General features: G+C 45.9%; 1 protein-coding gene across 2 annotated transcripts in view; it reads right to left on the bottom strand.

Annotated features, from left to right (window-relative positions):
- The window catches only part of LOC144115618 (sarcosine dehydrogenase, mitochondrial-like), a 104,608-nt gene that overhangs the window by 62,851 nt on the left and 20,968 nt on the right, over positions 1 to 20,789 (bottom strand). For both annotated transcript variants that reach the window (XM_077650038.1, XM_077650039.1), the window contains exons 9-13: positions 15,003 to 15,180; positions 9,924 to 10,065; positions 9,762 to 9,845; positions 3,428 to 3,541; positions 3,156 to 3,294 (exon numbers count right to left, since the gene is read on the bottom strand). In XM_077650038.1, coding sequence (XP_077506164.1) covers positions 3,156 to 3,294; positions 3,428 to 3,541; positions 9,762 to 9,845; positions 9,924 to 10,065; positions 15,003 to 15,180 — 657 coding nt within the window. The remainder of the gene's footprint in view (positions 1 to 3,155; positions 3,295 to 3,427; positions 3,542 to 9,761; positions 9,846 to 9,923; positions 10,066 to 15,002; positions 15,181 to 20,789) is intronic.

Here is a 20,789-nt window from a genome sequence, read left to right as displayed (position 1 = left end):
AAATGGGTGCAGCCGCTATATATAAAGAGACGTAAGCATTTTCATAATCATCCTCAATGATAAACGGCATGCTTCCTCTGGAGTCTGGTTGCCAGTGCACCACACCGCCCCCCCCTCTTCTGCTCAGCATTTGACTCCTTAACTCAAGACAGTGGTGTTTCTGCTTTGCTACCAAGACCATTTGTATTTCTGCGAGGCCTGTGCATGGTGTTCTTCTTCCATGCCTGTTGGTACATTGTCTCTGCACTGAATAGAAATGTGGTGCTGTGCTTTCCGGCTGTACTTAAACCATGTTTTAGCATAGCCCAAAGTAAAATCAACCCACTTTCGCGACCAGCCAACAAGCACAGATGCACACCTAGCACAGCTTATCACATGACAAGACTTCAAGCATAGCTTCATCCCTCCCCTGGACAGGAGGGGACAAAGAATGCTAGCTGCAATGGCTACGTGTGAGAGAACTATCACAGCGATTACAGATGCAAAAAGCATGAAAAAAAAAAGCCTAACTGTGATGACCAAAACTCAGTTATCAGTGAGCCTTTAAAAAAACTTTTACAGTTATGTATTCCTTGGATAACGCCTCAGAACTGCCAAATAGTAATCAAATTTTCATACAGAAAAACCTGACCGACCATTATGGTACTCCCCAATGAGATAGTCAAAACTCGATTTAACGAAACCCGATTTAACGAAAATCTCGATTTAACGAAGGTATCCTAATTCCCCCTCAGACGCCCATAGGGTTCAATGCTTTGACTAACCCGAAATAACGAAACCGATTCCGTGATCTGTCCTGATTTAACGAACCTTTTTTCGAGAAATAAAGGTGAAAAAGTGTTAATTTTTGGTCTATTTTGTAGACAGCACCCCAAAATTTATTGATTGCGAGTCAGCGGTAACAGCGCGGAGCATCTTCATCCCGTCGCTTTTTTCAAACTGCGCGGCGCAAAACGAGTTTTAATTTTGAGTCGAGCTCACGAGATGGCGCCAGCAGTAAAAAAGTTTCGTGCCACATTTCATAGATGGCGCTGTTGCAGTTCGCGTGTTTTTTTTTGTGTGTGTTTGTGTGTTGTGCTCTGTGTTCGCTCTTGTGCGGATTTGCCCGTGCCTCTGAACGCACGTCTTTGTCAAGCTCAGCTTGTTAGGCCTCCATCAGTCTAGCCTTGCTATCGTGAACGCGGACGTGGTGTGTGCCGTTTCGGTACACTAGGCCCTGAAACTGCCGAAGCTGGTCCGGACTGCGCGAGCGCCGTGCACGAGGATGAAGATGCCTGGGAACACCTTCGCTCAGTGGATGAAGTGCCCACAGGCATAAGTTTCTCAGACTACGTGAACGCCGACGCAAACGCAGTCACAACGGAAGTTTTGACTGATGCCGATATGTTGCGGCTTGTAGGAAGCGTGGAGGGAGTGACGGCTGAAGACGCTGCCGACGACCCTGCAGGTGCTGAAGCTCCCGTGCCGACACCAGGTCAGGTGATGGATGCTCTCGATCTGCTGCGACATTTTGCCGGCGCACACGAGGGGACGGAAGACGCGCTGGACGCACTTCAGTCCTACGAGAAATCGGTGCGGCCGTTGCTCACAAAGCGCACGCAGGCAAAGATCACCGACTTCTTTGGCGGAAAATAAATTTGTAGTCCCCTCGGGCCTTTCTTGTCGAGTAAGAATTTTTGTTGTTTCTTTTCATACGCGCTAGCGGCGCCGGTCGTGGTGTTGGCGCTACCCACTCGAAAGTAGCGCGGGGGGTCATGACGATGACCATACGGACCCCCAAAGATTGCGCTAGTTGTATGATTACCAACTTTGGCGCCAATTTGTCACTAGCTGTGTGGCTTGCCGTCCCGTCGGCGGTATTTAGGGAAGATTGTTGCGCCGCTAGCCGAACCGTCCTTTGGGGCGGTGCTACCGGCGTGAATTCGTCACGCGCGAGTGCGACGAAAAGTGAAAATGGTACGTGCTAACCGATACGACCGCGATAAGCTGGTACGGTTTATGCGGATGCAAAATGCATTATGTTCAATGGGTGCTCAGTCGGGGACTTGACTTTACTACTTTTAAAACGAAAGTACTGTTTAAGCGGGTACGTTTTAACGAGGTTTTACTGTAATCGAATGTACTGAATTATGTGCCCAAGAAATGCCTCATTCAATTTAACGAAGTTCTCGATTTAACGAAATAATTCACGGCTCCCCTCAACTTCGTTAAATCGAGTTTTAACTGTATATTCAGGCAGAAAACTTGGACGACGCTCAAGCTACCTTTAAGAGTACAATGCGGAGCACTGACACTTTGTTGCACAAGGCCTCTAAGCTATAGCATTGAATGAACGCTCGTCAGTGGTATTGAGTGGAGCGGTGCGGGTCGCAGCGTCCTCTTCCATGTTTGCGGCTCTCTGTGCTTATCTCATTGCTTCAAGGAGGAACACTGAAGCCACAAGGGATGTGTGGCCCACGAGGTGCATGGCCCACACATTCTGAGTAGCGTGTTCCCGTTACCATGGTAAAGGCATGGATTCCACAACCGGCCCCCATAGACACCCATGTATGTGCTGGTTTGCGTTTCAACTACCGATTCATGGCTGACTAAACTTGCGACTAGCAGTTTTGTGGTAGATTTTACGCTGATTCAAACATAATCAGCCATGCGCCTGTGCAACAATTAAGAGGCCCACAATCTGAGCACAAGGAATTGCCTTACTTGGGCAAGGCAGTGCGTCATTTTTCACAAACCCTCTAATGTGTGTTGACTGAACTGGAGGGGTTGCTGGGCCCTGCTACCACATCCACCACAGTCACTCTTGCCCTGCTTTTTGCGATCACCCTACTTTCATCCTTCACTGTGCCCTTCGCTTTGTCATAGCTCTGCCTGTTATGCCGACGACAACAATGCGCAAGCCAGGAACAGGTGCCTAAGAGCTGTGCTCTAAAAGAAAGGTCAGGGGCCCATTAGGGTATAGCCAATAAAACTGCACCACCTTCAATCCCTTCAGAGGCAGGAAATTTGTAGTACACATACCTGTTAACAGAGACAACCAATAAAGCATTTTACGAACACAATTAGCAGGTTGTGGATTCCTGTAACATATGCACTGCACTAAAAGAGTCATTTTTGCATGCTTCTACACCAGATGAACAAAATGATAATCCAACCTTTTGGCTTTTGCATGTTACTGCTGAAGATGAAGTCCACAGCAGCTTGAGCATCAGGTCCAGTGATGTAAAACTTTCCAAAGTAGGACATGTTGAAAATGGCTGCACTTTTTCGACAGCCCAGGCATTCATCCTTTATCTAGTAACGCAATACGCAAAACAAAGCAAAATTAGCATATGAGTCAAAGTCACGGGTAAAGATATGCAAGAACAGCAACCTTTGACCAGAGAAAGCTCATCAGATCAATTGCTGAAGAAAACCAAACACTTACAATATTGTGGTGGCCTGGAAAGTCAAACGTGTAGTCTAGTTTTAGCTTGTCTGCATAGTTGTAGCTCACGTGCTTCACATTTCCATAGCTCCCATAATAGTCGTAGGCAAGAGCCTGCAGTACAAAGCAATGGCATAAATCTTGTGGTTCCCTCTGTATGCTTCAGAAGCTGCTTACACACACGGAACATTATCCCTTTAGTCGCTGACCTCAAGTCTAGAGCCTCGCTGGTACACTGGTGTCCTACATGTCCTGTGTAACAGCTAATGTAATGCTCCAAATACAAACTTGACCAAACTTAAAAACCTTATAGCAGACAATGCAAAACCAAAAAAATTAAAACAACATGCAAATGACAAAAAAGAGACCTGAAGAGACCTTCTGCTCACCAAAATACGGCACGCTATGCCCCATATTTTTGTGAGCACATTCAAGGCAACAATTACACTGACGGTGCAGTGAAAGCGGCGCATGGCGACACTTCCGTGCTACTTCCCATTACCTTTTCCTCTAGTCATGACACCAGACTTGTGGCTGCTGAATTCTGGCAGACATAACACACTTTGTGGTGCGACCCGCAGAGTCAATACAGAACCCTCCTTCGTATCGACCCGACTTGTGACTTTCGCATGCCACACAATATACATAGGCGTGACCGCAATTGCCTGCAATGAATTTGCTTGGATGCTGCTTTCACTAAATTCTTTCTTCATAAAATTGGTGCCCCAAGCAGCCCCTGTGCCCGACATGTCGCGTGTGCGAAGGTCTTAAATACTTGGTCTGCCGCTGCCAAATTTTCAATAATGATTGCAAGGCATTGTTAAGTGCTTTAGGATTCTGTCAGGACAGCCCCTGTGCCTGAAGCATGTCCTTGGACCCTGGAGTGATGCGGCTTCGGCTGAGCGCGGGACAAAAGCATAACTAGTTTTTCTTAGGGACACGGATTTGATAGACACCCTTTGACGACCTAGTGTGTTTGTGAGTGCGTGAGTGTCGTGTATGTTTAATATTACCTTTCACCTTTTCTTCCTTTTTTTTCACCCCCTTCAGTCACCCTCATCTGGAGTAGCATGCAAGGTTGACAACCAGGCAGACCTCTCCTGTATTCAATAAAATCTGTCTCTCTCTCTCAGGTCAATCTCGAGTCGACTCAACATACTGATAATTTGGGGGCTGAGTGCCCAGCTCTGAAAAGGGTGCATTGAACATACATAATTTCACACGTGTACAGACACAAAAGCCAATTGCCTGAAATGCCGGCAGGTATGAAGGGACGTGGATGCTCCACCTGCTGGTATCAATACCAAGCGACTAGGTAGCGAGGCAGCACAGCATTGAATTTTTTCCCAAGAGCCCACATCCAGTAAACTTTTGGTGGCAACACATGCTCCGCAACAAAAGGTATGGCAAAGGCAAGGATGATGCCTGGTTATAGTCTCAAAGAATAACATTATTCATTCCTTAAAATCTAGAAATATACTATTACCAAGATTTTTTGCTTGTTAACTATTTGTCACTAAAGGGAAAGAACTCATGAAGGCTGTAAGGGCTCTTTAAAGATACACTGAACTCAATTTCAGTTAAGGCTGTACTCTAAAAACACCACTGCACGACAGCACAGAAGACAAGTGCTCATTTGTGCACCTTCTGTGTATCCTGTCCATTTGTGTACTTAATCATGCTAACGTACCAATACAGTACACTAAACTAGCTTGTGTGCTAGAGTGGAAAAAAAAACCTGTCATCGCCATCAGGCCTACAGCTGCACATTGTCTGCTAGGGCCCTCAAGAATGTACTGCAATCAGTCCTCTTCAACATAGTCGTATTTTAATGATTTGGATAAAATATGGTGGATTCCCGCTCCTTTTGGAACCTTGCAGACGCTCTTAAAAGTCCTGGTGGTCCTGCTCTTTAATGAAGCCAGTTACTAGTGCATTAGCACTTTAGTCCACATTCACTGGTTTCGCTGCGTTGTCTGTCTGAGGCCTCTGGCAGGCGGCAATCTGCCTACCTGGTTGTGGGCAATCCTGCCAGCAGGCTGTACGACCAACTATGCAAAATGAATAAGCACTTAAGCCTGCATTCAGCGATTTCGGTGATCTCTCTATGAAGCCCACTTGACCTTGAAGCAACCTAGGTGGGCCACCTAGGTCACATGGCCCTGTGATGCCTTCACGACCTGCCCAATGGATTGTAAGCAAACTGCCCACAGGTGGCCGTTAAATTAATGATTGGTCATGAGAGGTCGCTCGGGAAGAGCAACCTGGATGCCACACTGGTGGCACAGCAGCTGCCATCGCAGGGCAGTGGTGCACCACTGAACCAGGGGTGTTGCGAGGACTCCTGGCGATCTCTGAATGTAAAGAAAACCAAGACCCAGACCAAAACACAAGTGAAAACTGAAGTGGTAGCACACCGGATTCGCATTTGGCCTAACCATTCTAGATCGTGTCAGTTTTTTTTTCTTGGCAGGGAATGACACTTGAAGTCAGGCGTACATAATTGCTGTATAAACGCATGCAAGGGCCGCACTAGTGTATGGACTGCACCCCGTTTCCCCTGAAGGAAACATTAAAAAAAAAAAAAATCTGTGTAAGGGCCACACCCAAACTTTCCACAACCCAAATGGGAATAGCCTTTGAAATGTACACCCCATGGCCTCTGCGATCAGCTCCGGCTGTGAGCGACGGTCCACCCGCATTCTGGCCGTGAGCTCCCGCTATCTATATTGGCATTGATATCACCAGCTCCAGCTTTTCGCGGTTGTCAAAGGCATGGGAGTTAACATAGTTGTGCCTTCACATGCTGCCGCCGAGCGCCACAATTTTAGCATGATAGGCAAGCACCTTAATAGCTACACGGCTGGGAGTTTGCTCTCGAATACGGCAAGCGTGCGGCGGGCAGGAAATTCGACGTGGCCGAGAAGTGCGTCCGACGATGGTGCAATCAAAAGGATGCATTGAGGAACACAAGCTGCAAAAAGCGCACTTTCTGAGGCAAGCCGTGCAAGTTTCTCGAAATGGAAGAAATGGCTACGCATTGACAACGGACATGCTGCGCGACTTCTTGTGGGATGAGCATACACCAGAGCACAGCACCAGCTTAGAGTCTGAAGACTCCGTGAGTGACGATTAAACGTAGAACAAATGCCGCTCATTCCCCAATTGGTGTGTTTTTACATAAAAAAAAAAATTCTGAACATCGCGTGTATGGGCCGCACGTCGAAAATTGGCCCTCAAATCAGGAAAAAAAGTGTGGCCCTTACATGCATTTATACAGTAAGTCAAGTATATGAATTAAATAATGCCTATTTGGAAACTAATACATTTCAAGACGAAGTGTGGTGCAGCACCAGCACGATGCATGGATGGAATAGTGAAATGAACTAATGCAATATTCGCTAAAATCTTGGTCCAATGTTAAGAGGAATTCCCCAGGAGTAAGTTTGTAATAAGGGAGTAATTACTCAATGGCATCCACCTAAGCGCAGCCACACGGCTGCACAGCTTCCACAGAAACTACGCAGTTTTCTTTCGCAGAAGACAGATGAGAGTCTGTAGCAAATCTTGTCATGCTGGCAGCCAAATCCATTGCTGTGTTAAAAGCAGCCAATGCCTGAATGACTTCAGAAGTAAATTCAGAGGCTTGTCAAAAGAAAAAAATTGATGGTAGATTTGCATAGTTAGGCCAAATGCGAATTAGGAGCACTAGCACTTCGGTTTTCACTTCGGTTCCGGTGCTCGGATCCACAGCTCACGGATAGAAGTTGTTTGAATAGCAATAATGGGTAAATGTCCATATATGGGGAATTTGTCATTCTCTACTAATAAAACTTCTGGCCTCTCATGATTAGTCATTAATTGAACTACCACATGCCACGGTGGGTAGTATACATATATATGCACATACATATATACACAAACACATGGCAGGCTGCCCACAACTTGGTGGGCAGGTAGGTAGCCTGCCACAAAGCAGGTTCAGACAGATAGACAAACAAACAGACAAACAAACATGCACACAACGGCTAAATGTGGGGAACGCCTATCACACTAAAAAAAGATATATAATAGAGACCAGCTGCTGCTATCTGCTGACAAAGAAATAACTAGAAGAATAAGAATGGGGTGGAGAGAATTTTGCATGTTCTCTCAGATCATGAATGGCTGTTTACCAATATCGCTCAAGAGAAAAGTACAGTTAAACCTCGATGTAACGAACTTCAATGTAGTGAAACCCTTGATTTAACGAAATCCTCAACGTAACGAAGTATTCCGGTTTTCATAACTTTGCACCCATAGAACACCATGTATTTTTAGCCTCAGCTTAACGAAGTATATTTTGGCATACTTTCACTGCAATGAAACTTCATTGTTGGCTGGAAACGAACCCACAGAAAAATTGTATCGCGGGTGCGCGTGGTTGAGTGGAGCGCATGCCAAAGTGCGTATCGAAGCGCATATATGTAATATGGGCGCTGCACTGCTCTCGCGTACAGAGTGCATGGCAGACGTAAATACGACGACGATCATAGTGGTGAGCGCGCCGCCGACAGCGCCATCTGAGGCAGTACAAGCGAGGCTAGCACGAGCGTCTGCCTAGCCTTGCCTGCCAGGCCAGCGGCAGCTCTCGTTATCTCACCCAAAATCAGCGAATCGGAGCCAAATATGACGAGATGCTTGCGTTCAAAGGCAGCAAGCCGCGTTTATCACATTTACAGATGACCAAAGCTTGACAAAAAGACTTGGAGGTCACTACCGTTGGCACACCCGTCAGCTGTGAAGCCCATCGTGCATTTCACACCTGACAACCTCACTTCTCACTCAGACGATGTGCAAAAAGACACACACTCGCACTTATGGCAGAAAACGAGGAGCAGGGTGTGCCTGATTTCATTTCATTGGTTGGTGACTGGAGGACACTCTCCTCGTTCTCGCCTACATGAAAGAAGAGTAAGGAAAATGGAAGGGCGGCAGGATGCCGATGGCGCGGCCCATTGTGAGGCCGCCGTCGACGGCCACAAGGCCACAGTGGTGACAGCAGCGGAATGCGACATCATATCTGCAGTGTGCTCGGGGCACTTACAAGAGGAGGATGATGACAGCAAAACCAAAATTCAAGGCGAGTGCGTCATTCCCGTCACCCACAGGGTGGTTGGAGCGTAGACGTGCTGGGGCGGCTCGCGAGCTCGCAAAAGATGCGCGTAACATCATTGCTGCTGGCGAAGAAAGGGCAGAAGAAGCACTTTAATCGCAAATAAAAGCTTTTCTTGTCAGTCATCTGCAGCTCATTTTGGGCGGTTTCTGAGCATGCTAGGAGGTGAATTTTGATGTTGCGAAATTTCAATATTACGAAGTAAACTGCTGATTTTACCCACTTCGTTAAATTGAGGTTTAACTGTATATAACAGCTGTATCTTACCGGTACTCACTTATGGGGCAGAAACGTGGAGGCTAACGAAAGGGGTTCAACTTAAATTGAGGAAGCGCAGCGAGCTATGGAAAGGAAAATGATAGGTGTAACTTCGCTACAGCATCGACGACAGTGTGACCAGCTTATCATGTTACACAAAATTGTAGACAACTCCGTTTTTTTAGCTGTCCCCATTTCATTTACCAGTAATTCTGCTCGTGTGACCCACCGGAGCAACCCTATGAACATTACACCATTCAGGCCTTTCCTCGATTGTCATAAATTTTCTTTTTCCCACACACAGCTGAGATGTGGAATAAACTTGATGGCTCATTGTGACGTCTACCAATTGAGCAGTTTGTCAAACAAGTACCCACTCACTTAATGCGATTTTCTTTATTTTTTTCTATGTATCCACTCCTGCAATGTCTCACACTGAGACAGCAGTATTTTTAAATAATAAATAACAATAAGAGACAGGAAGAGGGCAGAGTGGGTCAAGGCACGAACATGGGTTAATGACATCCTAGTGGAAATCAAGAAGAAGAACTGGGCTTGGGCGGGGCGAGTAATGCGAAGGCAAGATAGCCATGGTAGTTAAAGGCAACGGACTGGATACCAAGAGAACGTAAGCGTAGCAGGGGGTGGCAGAAAGTTATGTGGGCGGATCAGATTAAGAAGTTTGTGCAGATAAGGTGGCCACAGCTGGCACAGGACAGGGTTCATTGGAGAGGTATGGGAGAGGCCTTCATCCTGCAGTGGGTGTAGTCAGGCAGCTGATGATGATGTTTAATATATCTACTGGTTCGGCCAATCTGTGTGTTGCTGAGAAATAATCCTTTGAAGGGTTAAAGTCAAATAATGGGCTATAGAATGAGTAATCCAAACGTAAAAAAATAAAAAGAATATAGGTATACTTACAGGAGCAGGACCATCCTTGGCAAACCAGCCAGGCCGTTCCCAACCCAATCGCTCTTGAAAAATGCACCCTGCCTGGGATAGGACCTAGAAGTACAGAAAAGCACACTTGTCAAAAGGGATCACAATCGTGAGAAGGATATCAGAGAGCAAAGCTTATGTCACCTCATGCAAAGGATCTTTGCGCATATTTCTTGAGGCAAGTGGTTCATCATTCGGATATACAATCGAGTAATTCTTCACGTATGACTCATGACTCCGTTCCCGAATCCACTTGGGATCTTTGGTGAGTAGAGGAGAAAAGCGCCTGGGGAAGACGGTAATAAACTTAGTTGATTCTTGAGCAGCTCCCCGACTAATACTTGGAGAAAAATTTTTTAAACCCAGTAATGTAAAACGATGCTTTCTTGCAAAGCACATGACTCTCCTTATAAACCATATTTACTTGCATAATAACCACACTTTTCGCACAAAAAATCTGAAAACTGAAGGGTACATTCATTATGCGGTGTAAAATATTCAGAAAAAGTATGAAGGAGTAAAAATGCAAGCGAAAGCAGGTTGGTGGGATAAATACGTCATCCGGCACAACTCGCCTTCTAAATAAAATGAAAAGCTCCCTTTAGCACGGTTTCTGTGCTCGAGCATAGTGAACAACCTTTATCTTAAACATGACCGCATAACTTGCACAGCGGCCCATAATTCAGTCAAAAGGGAGTTCAACCACAGCTTAGTCTAGCACAACTCGCAACATTCAGCATGAAGTCAAACTGCCAACTAGTTCCTACAATTTAATATGGCAGATCAAACAGAGAGATCCTTTGTGACCAGACGTTGTTTCTGTTGGTTCTCATATCGCTCACGGAGCATTCTTATTGGATATTCGTCCCATAGGGTGACATATAGTAGCCTTGACATTCGACAGATGGGGCTTTATGTTACTGCGTACTAGTTGTTTTGGCATTCAAAAAAGGGCACCTGCTAGCACTGTCGGCAGACTGCACGCAAAAACAAAGGTTTGCATCTACTACGCCAGACAAAAAAAAAATTGTACTTTTGACAGCCCAAGTAGGGGGTGTGTTCATCATGAGAGTAAGTGCGGTATAACTGAGATCTTTGAAGCAATAACGTGTTTTTATTAGGCATGTGCAAATAGTGTTTTTTTTTTTTTGGTTCAAGCTGTGTCGACTTTCCCCAAAAGTGGCCATCGGAAATTGGGGGTAGCCAACCTACAAGTGGCGCCGACGTGAGACCTATATGTGGGGCCTCCAAGACCTGCTCTTAATTCGAAATGACCAGCGCGGAAACAGATGGAGACACGAGAAGAAAAAAACACTGACGACAGGACGGGCTCTGACTAACAACTCTTTATTTTTGAGGAAAACCCAGCACAATATATGCCAAAAAACCAAGTGACAGTCAAGGGGCCAAAGATTGCAACCTAATCCACTGTCATCAAAGGGCAGCCGGCTCATGTATAAACCGGAAGGAAAAAACCCAAATGTGAAAAAGGGGTGGGAAAATTTATGAAATGGAACATATCAAAAAGCACTATAACCAGCACAAACACAAGGAAAACACACATGCCAAACAAAACCGTGGCCAAAGGGCGAGCCTAAAAGGACCCAAGCAGGCGAAGCAAAAGAAGAGTCAGGAATCTAAAATCAGATAAAAAGCCATACAACCCTAGGGATGCCACAAAAAAAGGTAGTGTGTACATAGGCCAGACGGGAAGACGCTTTAATGTCAGGGCCAGGGGGAACTTTCTCAACGTAGATAGAAGGTCTGGAGGTAATCTCGCAGACCACTGCAGCCAGCCTCGCCACAAGTGTAAACCTACTTATTAGAGGATACAAGGCTCCTAGCAACGTCAACAAACAGAACAGAAAGGGAGGTCATTGAGGCCTACTTTATTGCTAAGGCACGGGACAGTGGCGTAAGCATGCCCTCAATATCACAGCACGAGAAAGAAATGCGCTTCCTTGACCATGCCTAAGGATTCCTGATTGTGCATGTTCGCCTGCCACTCCCCGTCTGCTCATGAAGTTTTCTTATGTTAGCCGGTGCGCATTCTTCTCCTCAGGCTTTTGGCACGGCTTACAAGTTGTAATCGTCCAAATTGTGCATTACATGTGGACAGTTTTTTACCTCTTTGCCTTCTTAGCGTTGACAAGTTTTTTTTGCTCCACTTTAGGTTGTGTTCGTTTGTTTTTAGCCTTTTTTTGTGGCATCCATACGGTTGTATGACGTTTTATCTGATTTTAGATTTCTGACTGCTTTTGCCTCGCATGCTTGGGCCCTTTTAGGTTCGCTCGTTGTTGCAGTTAAAGTGTTCTTGACACCGCCCTTCGGCCACGATGTTGTTTGGCACGTGTGCTTCCCTTGGGTATTTGTTGGTTATAGTGCTTTTTGATATGTTCATTTCATAAAGTTTCCCGCCCCTTTTTCACATTTGGGTTTTTTCCTTCCAGTTCATACATAAGCTGGCCGCCCTTTGATGACAGTGGATTAGGTTGTAATCTTTGGCCCCCTGACTGTCATGTGGTTTTTTGGCATATATTGTGCTGGGTTTTCCTCGAAAATAAAGAGTTGTTAGTCAGCACCCGTCCTGTCATCAGTGTTTTTTCTTCTCGTGTCCTCGTCTGTTTCCACGCTGGTTATTTCGAATGATGTCCCACCAACTCGCCCAATCAGCAATTTTGATTGCTGCTCTTAATTGTGATTGCATCGTTGTGCAGCTGCTGCTTTTAAGCCGGGACTCCATGACACCTGCTAGGCGTATGCACTGTGCGACCAGAGCCAGCCTGCGTCGGGTATCAAAAAGGGTCACCCATCTCCATGTGTCATGTGCTCACGCCGTCTCGCTTGTTTAGTGAATTTCACGCGGAGAAGAGCGGCAGCTGCAGTCAGCTCGGACTCACTTTTCGGAACTCAAAGGAGCTGCGTGACCTTAGATTAGAGAGAGTTAGCACAGTGTGATCTGCTTCTGCAGGGAGCAGTTGCACATGCGCTAACTGACCTGTGGACGCCACAAGGCACCAGGCGTTGGCCAGCTGTTTGCACGCCTGCCCCATCCTACCACTCAGTGCATGCACACTGGGGACTTGCAGAAGCAGATTATGCTATGTTAGATCTCTTTATTAATGCATGCTGCCATGGCACTTACGGTGCGTGCGCACCGCGGGTAGCATGGCCGCAGACACCTGGCAGGTATGATCTGGGCGCCGCGCTTCCGCCTGCTCACGTCTCTTGCCGCAAGCATGTGCAGACTGGCTTCGACATACACGCGGGCGAGCAGGCATGTGGCACGGAGTCAGGGCTTTGGTCGCGCGCACGCTGCGTCCCATCCTGGAGGAGCTACGCCACGAACCGAAAGCACACGCAGCACGAGTTCAGAAGCGTTATTCACTCAAGACGAATACTTCGAGATTTTGAATACCAGACATTCAGATCAAATCTAATATCGAATACTTTCCTATTTGACTGAATATTTGCACATGCCTAAATTTTATGCAATCAACAGATGTTGCAGTAGCATGGATCAAAATCAATAATTATAAGATGCTCTTGCACTGCACTGACAAGAGCTACATGCTAACATCGCTGCACTACTGAAATCTCTGCTAAGGGCCAAGGCTTGAGCAAGCACTGGGGCAAAATTACCACTTCACACTGCCTTCAGAGCACAGTGAGCCCCTGAGTTACACAGCAATAACTTTCGTTACTGACTGCCACTAACTTAGCACGACATTCCTAAAATGGCCCCACTTGACTCAAGAAACAAGTGGTTCCAGTAACTGTAGCAAAATGTAGTCTTGGACATATTTTCAGTGTTATTTTGAGCCACACATCATTTTTCCTACAGGGCTACTGTTAGTTTACAGTCTACCACCACCACCATACCCTGAGAGTGCTTGAAGTAATCTTTTTATATCTCACCATCTTTTAATCATAAAACTAAAAGCAGTCGTATTATCCACAAGATCATAAAGCTTTCCTTCCCATTACTATCCAAGAATGAAACAGGTCAAGGAAAGGAGTTCTGTAGGTGCCAATGTTATGTTTTCATTGTATCAAACGAACAGCTTGTGTTATCGCTCGAGAATGTGCATTGGCAGTACTGCCATGATGCAGAAATTTCAGAAGTGCTACTATCTGGCAGTAACAATTGAACACTGCATTGTATGTGTGTAGAAGTCCTCATATAGTACCACTCTTTGACATTTTCACTGTCTAGCAGTGACCTGATACAGCATAGTTTTATAAAGTTACAGGCCCTGCACAGACTGAAGACGAATGCTGCTTTCATTGCAGAAGCTCCAGATCAACGTAACTTGAGAAGTACATGTTTAAAAAAATTGCACTCAGTTTCATCTACGGCTAATTTCTCAGCAAGTAATCAGTGCTATTGTAAGTAGCCCTGTGCAACGTCTCATTTTTTTTCCAATGATATTTTGAGAAATCAAAACTTGAAGCGGGCAAAAAAAGCCCCTAGACTTGCATAGCAGACATTGTAGATGCTTATAAATGGCAAATGAAAGGACTGTATGTTTACTGTAACCAGATGATATTAAGTAAGCTATGCAAATTTTCACAAAAATCAACATAGAAAACATATGTTCTATGTTCGTTCTGCAATGACTTCACTTCAGCTTAGTTTTGCGAACTGCCTCGAAAATTAGGGCTTTCAATTTTAAAAGCCCACATAAACCACAGGCATCACTTTACAAGTGCACTTTAAAGGTGGCAAATTAGTGTAACAGTTTAGCAGCACTCCTTGCTATTGGTACAGACAATGTTTTTTTTTTTCATTTCCCTATTTTTCATTTGCCTAGAAAGAGGCCCACGGGCCTAGCGATTTTGTAGCGGTAGTTTTGGTCTCAGTCGGCGCCACGCTGAAGCGCACCCCAGCCAACTTGGACTACCACATCCCTGATGACACTGGCGCTACTGGCAAGCAGTGGTTATTCTTGTGAACCACCACTGGGTTCAGTGATGCCACCATAACTGGGACAAGTGCACCTTGAGGTCACACGATGCGGGTGGAAATGCTGAGGGGCTCCTCGAACAACATCCAAAGACATATTAAATTATGTTCCACTCAACATTTGCGACGGAAACATGCTAAAGTCATCTCCTTACGCCCGTGAAAAAAATCATATCATTTGTTTGCGTTCAAGATTTTATGTGTGTACCCCTTTAATATTGTTACCGTGCTTATAAAAGGGCTTGAACTTCACATACCGGATGTCATAACCATACATGTCTAAATTGGGCCTCCCCTGTAGCACCCAAGCAGCAAGCTCCCTGCCACATCCTCCTCCACCATTCATGCCTAGACTGTTGAATCCACAGCCATGAAAAAAACCTCGAAGAGATGGTTCTTCACCAATCAGAGGCTTGTGGTCTGCTGTGAAGGACTCTGCAAGGCAAGTAGCAATGCTGTCACCGATGTCACTCATGACTAACATTTATTTATCAATAAAGCAGCACAAACCATTCCACAAAACCTCTGAGTAAAATAATAAGCCTCAAATGCATGTACTCTGCATGAAGAATATGCATTCACACTGGAATGTAGCTGAAAGTGAGGTAAGACTCTCAAGACCTCTACTGAACTCAAATGTAGATTGAAGAAGAAAAAGAACACATTGTTTTGTAATGAAACTAAAAAGCCTAAAAATATCATTTTCATTTTAGAACAAAGTAAATCTGCAAGCCTCTCTGCTCCACCCACAGCAATAGGTACACTCTTGGTCAAAAGTATTCAGGCCAAAGAATTTGTATTTTAATGACATAATGGAGCCATCATGGCACTATTAAATACGAGAGGGCCACGGAATGCTAGGAGGATTCTTTTCATGGTAGAAGAGCTAGCTGCTTGATGTGTGGTTTGAATGCTCTGCTATGCGCAGCATTCAAGGAACATTCAATCCATTACAAGTGAGCACTGTGGCCTGAAGACTTTTGATGGGGGATGCACAGGGTCGTCCACTCTTAGTGCGAACACATGAGCGCATGGCCGTGCTCTTTGGAGGGCAACTGCGACTGATGTTGCCGCACATCGAAGCAAAGTGGCAGATGACATGAACCACGACGTCCAGGTCCATCTTCTCCTCCACCATTTTGCTGTGATGAGCAGCTGTGACGCACGCAGTGAACCTCTAAAGAGTGCAGCCACACGCTTGCGTGTTCGCACTAAGAGTGGACGACCCTGTACAGGCTCTTTCACACCTAAAGGGAAAGCGGGAGTGCGTGGCTGCCCCGCATCGAGTAACGCTGCAGGCGAGAGGCAGCGAGAATTGGTGCCTCAATGCGCATCCGCGGAAAGAGCAGCCGGCCGTGTTTGTTTTGCGCATGCGTCTTTGCAGCCGATTCTAATCGGCTGTCAGCAGCAGCACTTTACGAAGCGTGGTAGCCACGTGCTCCCACTCTCCCTCTAAGTGTGAAACAGCCTGTACATACAACGTGGGCCTCTAAATACTGTACAAGCTCCTAGGCCCCCCATTGCACTCATACTGCAAAAGGTGTCATGCTCATTAAAAGGAGACTCAGTTTTGTGCCATCTCAGGCTATTAGGTAGCTTCCCAAAGGATTAAAGGCGTATCATGAAAATGTGATCTCCATAGCAAAGAACTCATACTCAAGCCCATAGTGATTGTATTAGAAGAAAATGAATACAATATGGCACCAATGTGAATTCTATGACTATCACAGCAACAAAATGCCAACAAAACAGGGAGAAACAGGGTCCTTTGGTAGGTAGCTCCCTATTCTGCCATACCATGCCCAAAACAGCGAATCGAAACTGCATGTGGCACCTGGCTTTGCATTTTGCTCTAGGTCAGAATAACTTCCATGCCAGGACGCACTGCACCAAAATCAACAACCCAGCAGGAGTTTGTTTTTAAGCTCCAAGCAAAATTTAGAAAGAAAAGAACACTACAAACTAAAATAATAAAAACTTTCACAGGAAAAAGGGCCATGTCAACACCTTTCAACTTTTTCATAAACCAGCATGAAAAAAGATACGGAACCCACTCATGTAAACCCATGATGAACGATGTCAAATAATAAAACAACCACCAAGAAGCCATAACTTTTGGCTGGGAAGGACTCCAAACATTAACAGCACTCTTAACATACAAGAACCAGCTCCATGTGAGCACAGGAAATATTTTTAACCTTTACACTTTTTCTCCTGCACACTTATATGTTCCTGTACACTAATGCTGAAATATGAATGCGTTATGTAACTGCTGAAACAGACTTCAGAACTAAACTCCTTTAACGTTTAAACCACTGATCAATGGCTACAATAAGCACCTTTCAGTTTTGCTTAACTGCTGAGCCCTACTCTTTTCCACAAGACAATGGTGGCTCAATGAGTGCAATGTACACTGCTGCAAAAAAAATCCATCAGCAAGCAACTTGCTCAACTTATCAAAACATTTGACAACTACCGATGAGCCAAGGTTCCAAATCATCCTCTTTAAAAGTAGACATAGCTAAAACCGATGCAGTGTATGTGGAAGAAAACGAAAAACAGCCATAAAGTTAAAAATGCTCACATGCGACTACACACGCCTTCGAGTGATGAATGCCCCTTGTCATGTAAACTGCCACACTGCATGTGGCACGTGGCAAGCAGACAGATGCATCTATCCAATTGCCACTTGATTTGTCATTCTATGACCTCTTTTCTCATTCTGAAAAAGCATTTTACACAGGACCCCTGGCCCCACTTCTGGTTAGACAAAATGTCACACCTAATGGTTGCAAAATATTATCCAAGAAATGCATTCCTGCAAAAATTTCCTGCAAGAACCTATTAAGGGTATAGTTACAACCATTGCAATCAAGCAATTTCACCACGCCCCTTTCAGTTACACTTTCTCAAAGATAGTTTTTCCTGTATTCATAGCAAGTAGCCACCACAAACAGGACTTTTTCTCCTCCTCTCTAACAACAGCCAGGCAGTGGTATCAGAAGACTACGTCATGCACTTTGTTTGCACCATGGCTGCTATGTGCCAACACATGCTGCCTTAACATGGTGCATCACAATAATGCACCACACACTGTGCTTTGCCAAAACTCGCAACAGAGCTGTAAAAGTGCAGTAACACAGGAGCAGTAGATCCAGAATGCACCTACACTTGCACTCTCCGCAGAGACCATGATGCATGTGCGAGGGCATGGTAAAGCTGTAGTGCACACTGCATGCATTACAGTTTTATTGCACTCAAAAATGGGCAAAGCAGAGAAACATTCAAGCTAAAGAGTGCAGGCAACAAGATGCCAGGAAAGAATGGCAGCCATCAATCACAATCATTGATCAATAAAATCCTCCATGTGATTTATGTACCGTCTGTTGCAGAAGTTTGCAGCCCACTGCGCCGGGCGGAGGAGCAGTCTCGCTCCCGATAGGCGGCGCTGCCTGGTGACGCAGCTACAGAGAGTGAGGAGGCTTGTTCTCTTCCCCTCATCCCGCAGCTGAGAGCAAGGATGTGCGATATCAAGTCAGACGTTCGTCTCGCTGATGGCTACGGCCGAGCGGCGGCGGTTCGCGCAGATGGCAGCCGCGGCGGCAGCGAAGCTTTGTCGCCACTGTGCATTGGGGGTCGTCAGAGCTGCATCATGCTTAGACTATCAGACTTCCTCTCGCGCGGCATTTGTACGAATAGCCTAAATGAACCGTTCCTAAGAAAAGCCGAGGACGCAACAATGGCTCATCGCGAACAACTCAAAACTGTGCTACTTAATTGACAGCTCTAGATCTAAGCGCGTACGAACCATACGTGCGCATCTCTTTACTCTTTGCAACAACAAGCCACCTTCTTCAATGAAACAATACTAAGGACTCGTTCACAAGAAAAGCCTTCCTGTCATTAGAAATCTCGACTAGTCCAGAGGTTGATGGCATCACAAGGTGCTGACATGGCTGAGCGTTAATTGGTTGGTGGGATGCACGATGTCAAGACAGCACCCAAAGCCCGCAACCTCTCGAACAATAGGAAATTTGGTGGCGAAGTTTAGGGTAAGGTGGTAGGTAGCAATTGACATCACTGAGCGCTGATTGATCAGCAGGGCATGTGACCATAGGAACAGGAGACAAGCCCGAGTTGAAAGCTGCCCTGGCAGGTTGAGGTGATGTCACCGCACAAGTAGTGGCGACATCCAAATAACATTACAAAGCAGTTTTGCTCTCAATAGAAAAGGGTGATAGAGCGGGGTCTCTAAGCGCTGTCCTTGGTGCGCGATCTGACCATTTTACCTTTCGAACACTCAGGAACGTGTGTTCAGTTCGGTTACGAACCACAATTAACAACAACATATTACATTGGAACACTTATATTAGCACTGCTAATTAGCGTCACTCATTAGCTCTCCTAAGCTGCACTACTAATTAGCCCTAATACATATTGCTACTAATTAGCAGTACGGAAGTAAAATACTAACGCTCAAGTAACTAAGATCATTAGAGACATTGCATATGTTCTTGCAGTAGTGCTTTTGCATTAACTGTTAAGGATACTTAAACGTCCCCCAATTGGATCGTTCTCCTCTGCTTATTCCAAGGGCAATTATGTTTATAGTAAAGCGATCATTCATTTCGGTGCTGACAGGAGATCGAATTATATTGCCATTCGGAACTAAATTCCTGCCCCATTCGTTGACAGTGCAAACAGCAGTAAGCAAAATGAAATTGTCAAAACTGTAGAGCGCGCTGGGAAAGAGTCAGGCACCTCGCGGCATGATGTAGTTTAGTGTCATGTGATTGCGCCCTTCAAGTTCACGACATTTCAGGTGCGTCTCATGCACATGGCAAGGATTCAGAGAGATTCTCCACGTTTCGATTCTCCCTTGACTGATCCCGCTCATATTTAATGACCGCCCGGGACTACTCTGGCGTCTGGTCCTCGAATATGCAACCACCGGGGTATGCTGTGCTTCATAAGGCCTCGCATGCACTCGATGATGCTGATGGCATCAACTTCTGGCCGAGCGCCTCGAGCTTTTTTTTCTCGCTGCCTTGTCGACTGGGGTCCGAAGGGGGGAGAGGGGGTATTAAATGACAGCGAGAGGTTGGCCTGCATTCTGAGTTGTGCGGTGATGCCTCCGACTAGGTCTGCTTATTCTCCTTCACCGCGAAAGCGATGCCAATAAAGAATGGTGACTTCACAATGCCGATTTAAAAGCTGATAAACTAGCATGGAAAGAAAGCAAGAAAGCAGATGGCAACATATGTGATGATGTAGCTCAGGACGATGCCTAGTTATTAGTACGAAGGCGCTGGCAGTGCTCAAAAATCCTACTGGTAGTACGTGAAGCAAGGGAAACCACAACAATGACTTGCTGTTAGATCACCAGACGTAACAAAGCTTCATATAGATCAGCATATTTGGAACCGTTGACATCGCTCTTGGGACTTCCATTCGGCCCAGTCATGTGTAAGTGGCAGTGTAAACTTTCCCTGAACAAGGCGCCATGCCCAGGCTGGATGAGGCCACAAGGCAAAGAACTATATATCTTGCTTTCGCTGGGCTAAGCAGACGCGCAATAGCACGAGAAGTGGGATGCTGCAAAGCTGCTGTTGATCGTGCTGTGCGGGCGTACAGAGATGAATGCCGTATCGGCGACGCTCCAAGGTCTGGTAGACCCCCAGCAACCTCCCTTCAAGACGACCTTTTAATAATTGTGGCAGTGAATTGTGTCAGGAACTGGGGCTTCAGGTTTCGAGGCACACCATCCGAAGAAGGCTAAATGCGGCCGACTTAAGAAGCCGAGTCACTTGCCAGAGGCCGCTCCTCAATGAAAGAGAGAAGCGCGCACGTCCGGACTTCGCACGAGAGCACGTGCAATGGGGCAATACAGAGTGGAGCGCCGTCATTTTCAGCGACGAGCCAACCTTTGTGACCCGCTGGGATCAGCGACAGCGCGTGTGGAGGCTCGTTGGCTCAAGGCAAGTGTTAAACTCTGTTCTTATCAATCGATGTTGGAATGAAGCAATAGATTACCGTGAAATGAT

Source organism: Amblyomma americanum, chromosome 1 (genome assembly GCF_052857255.1).
Source record: "Amblyomma americanum isolate KBUSLIRL-KWMA chromosome 1, ASM5285725v1, whole genome shotgun sequence".
Classification (NCBI taxonomy): domain Eukaryota; kingdom Metazoa; phylum Arthropoda; class Arachnida; order Ixodida; family Ixodidae; genus Amblyomma; species Amblyomma americanum.
Note: the sequence above shows the minus strand (reverse complement) of the source record. Positions and strands in the feature narration are given on the sequence as shown.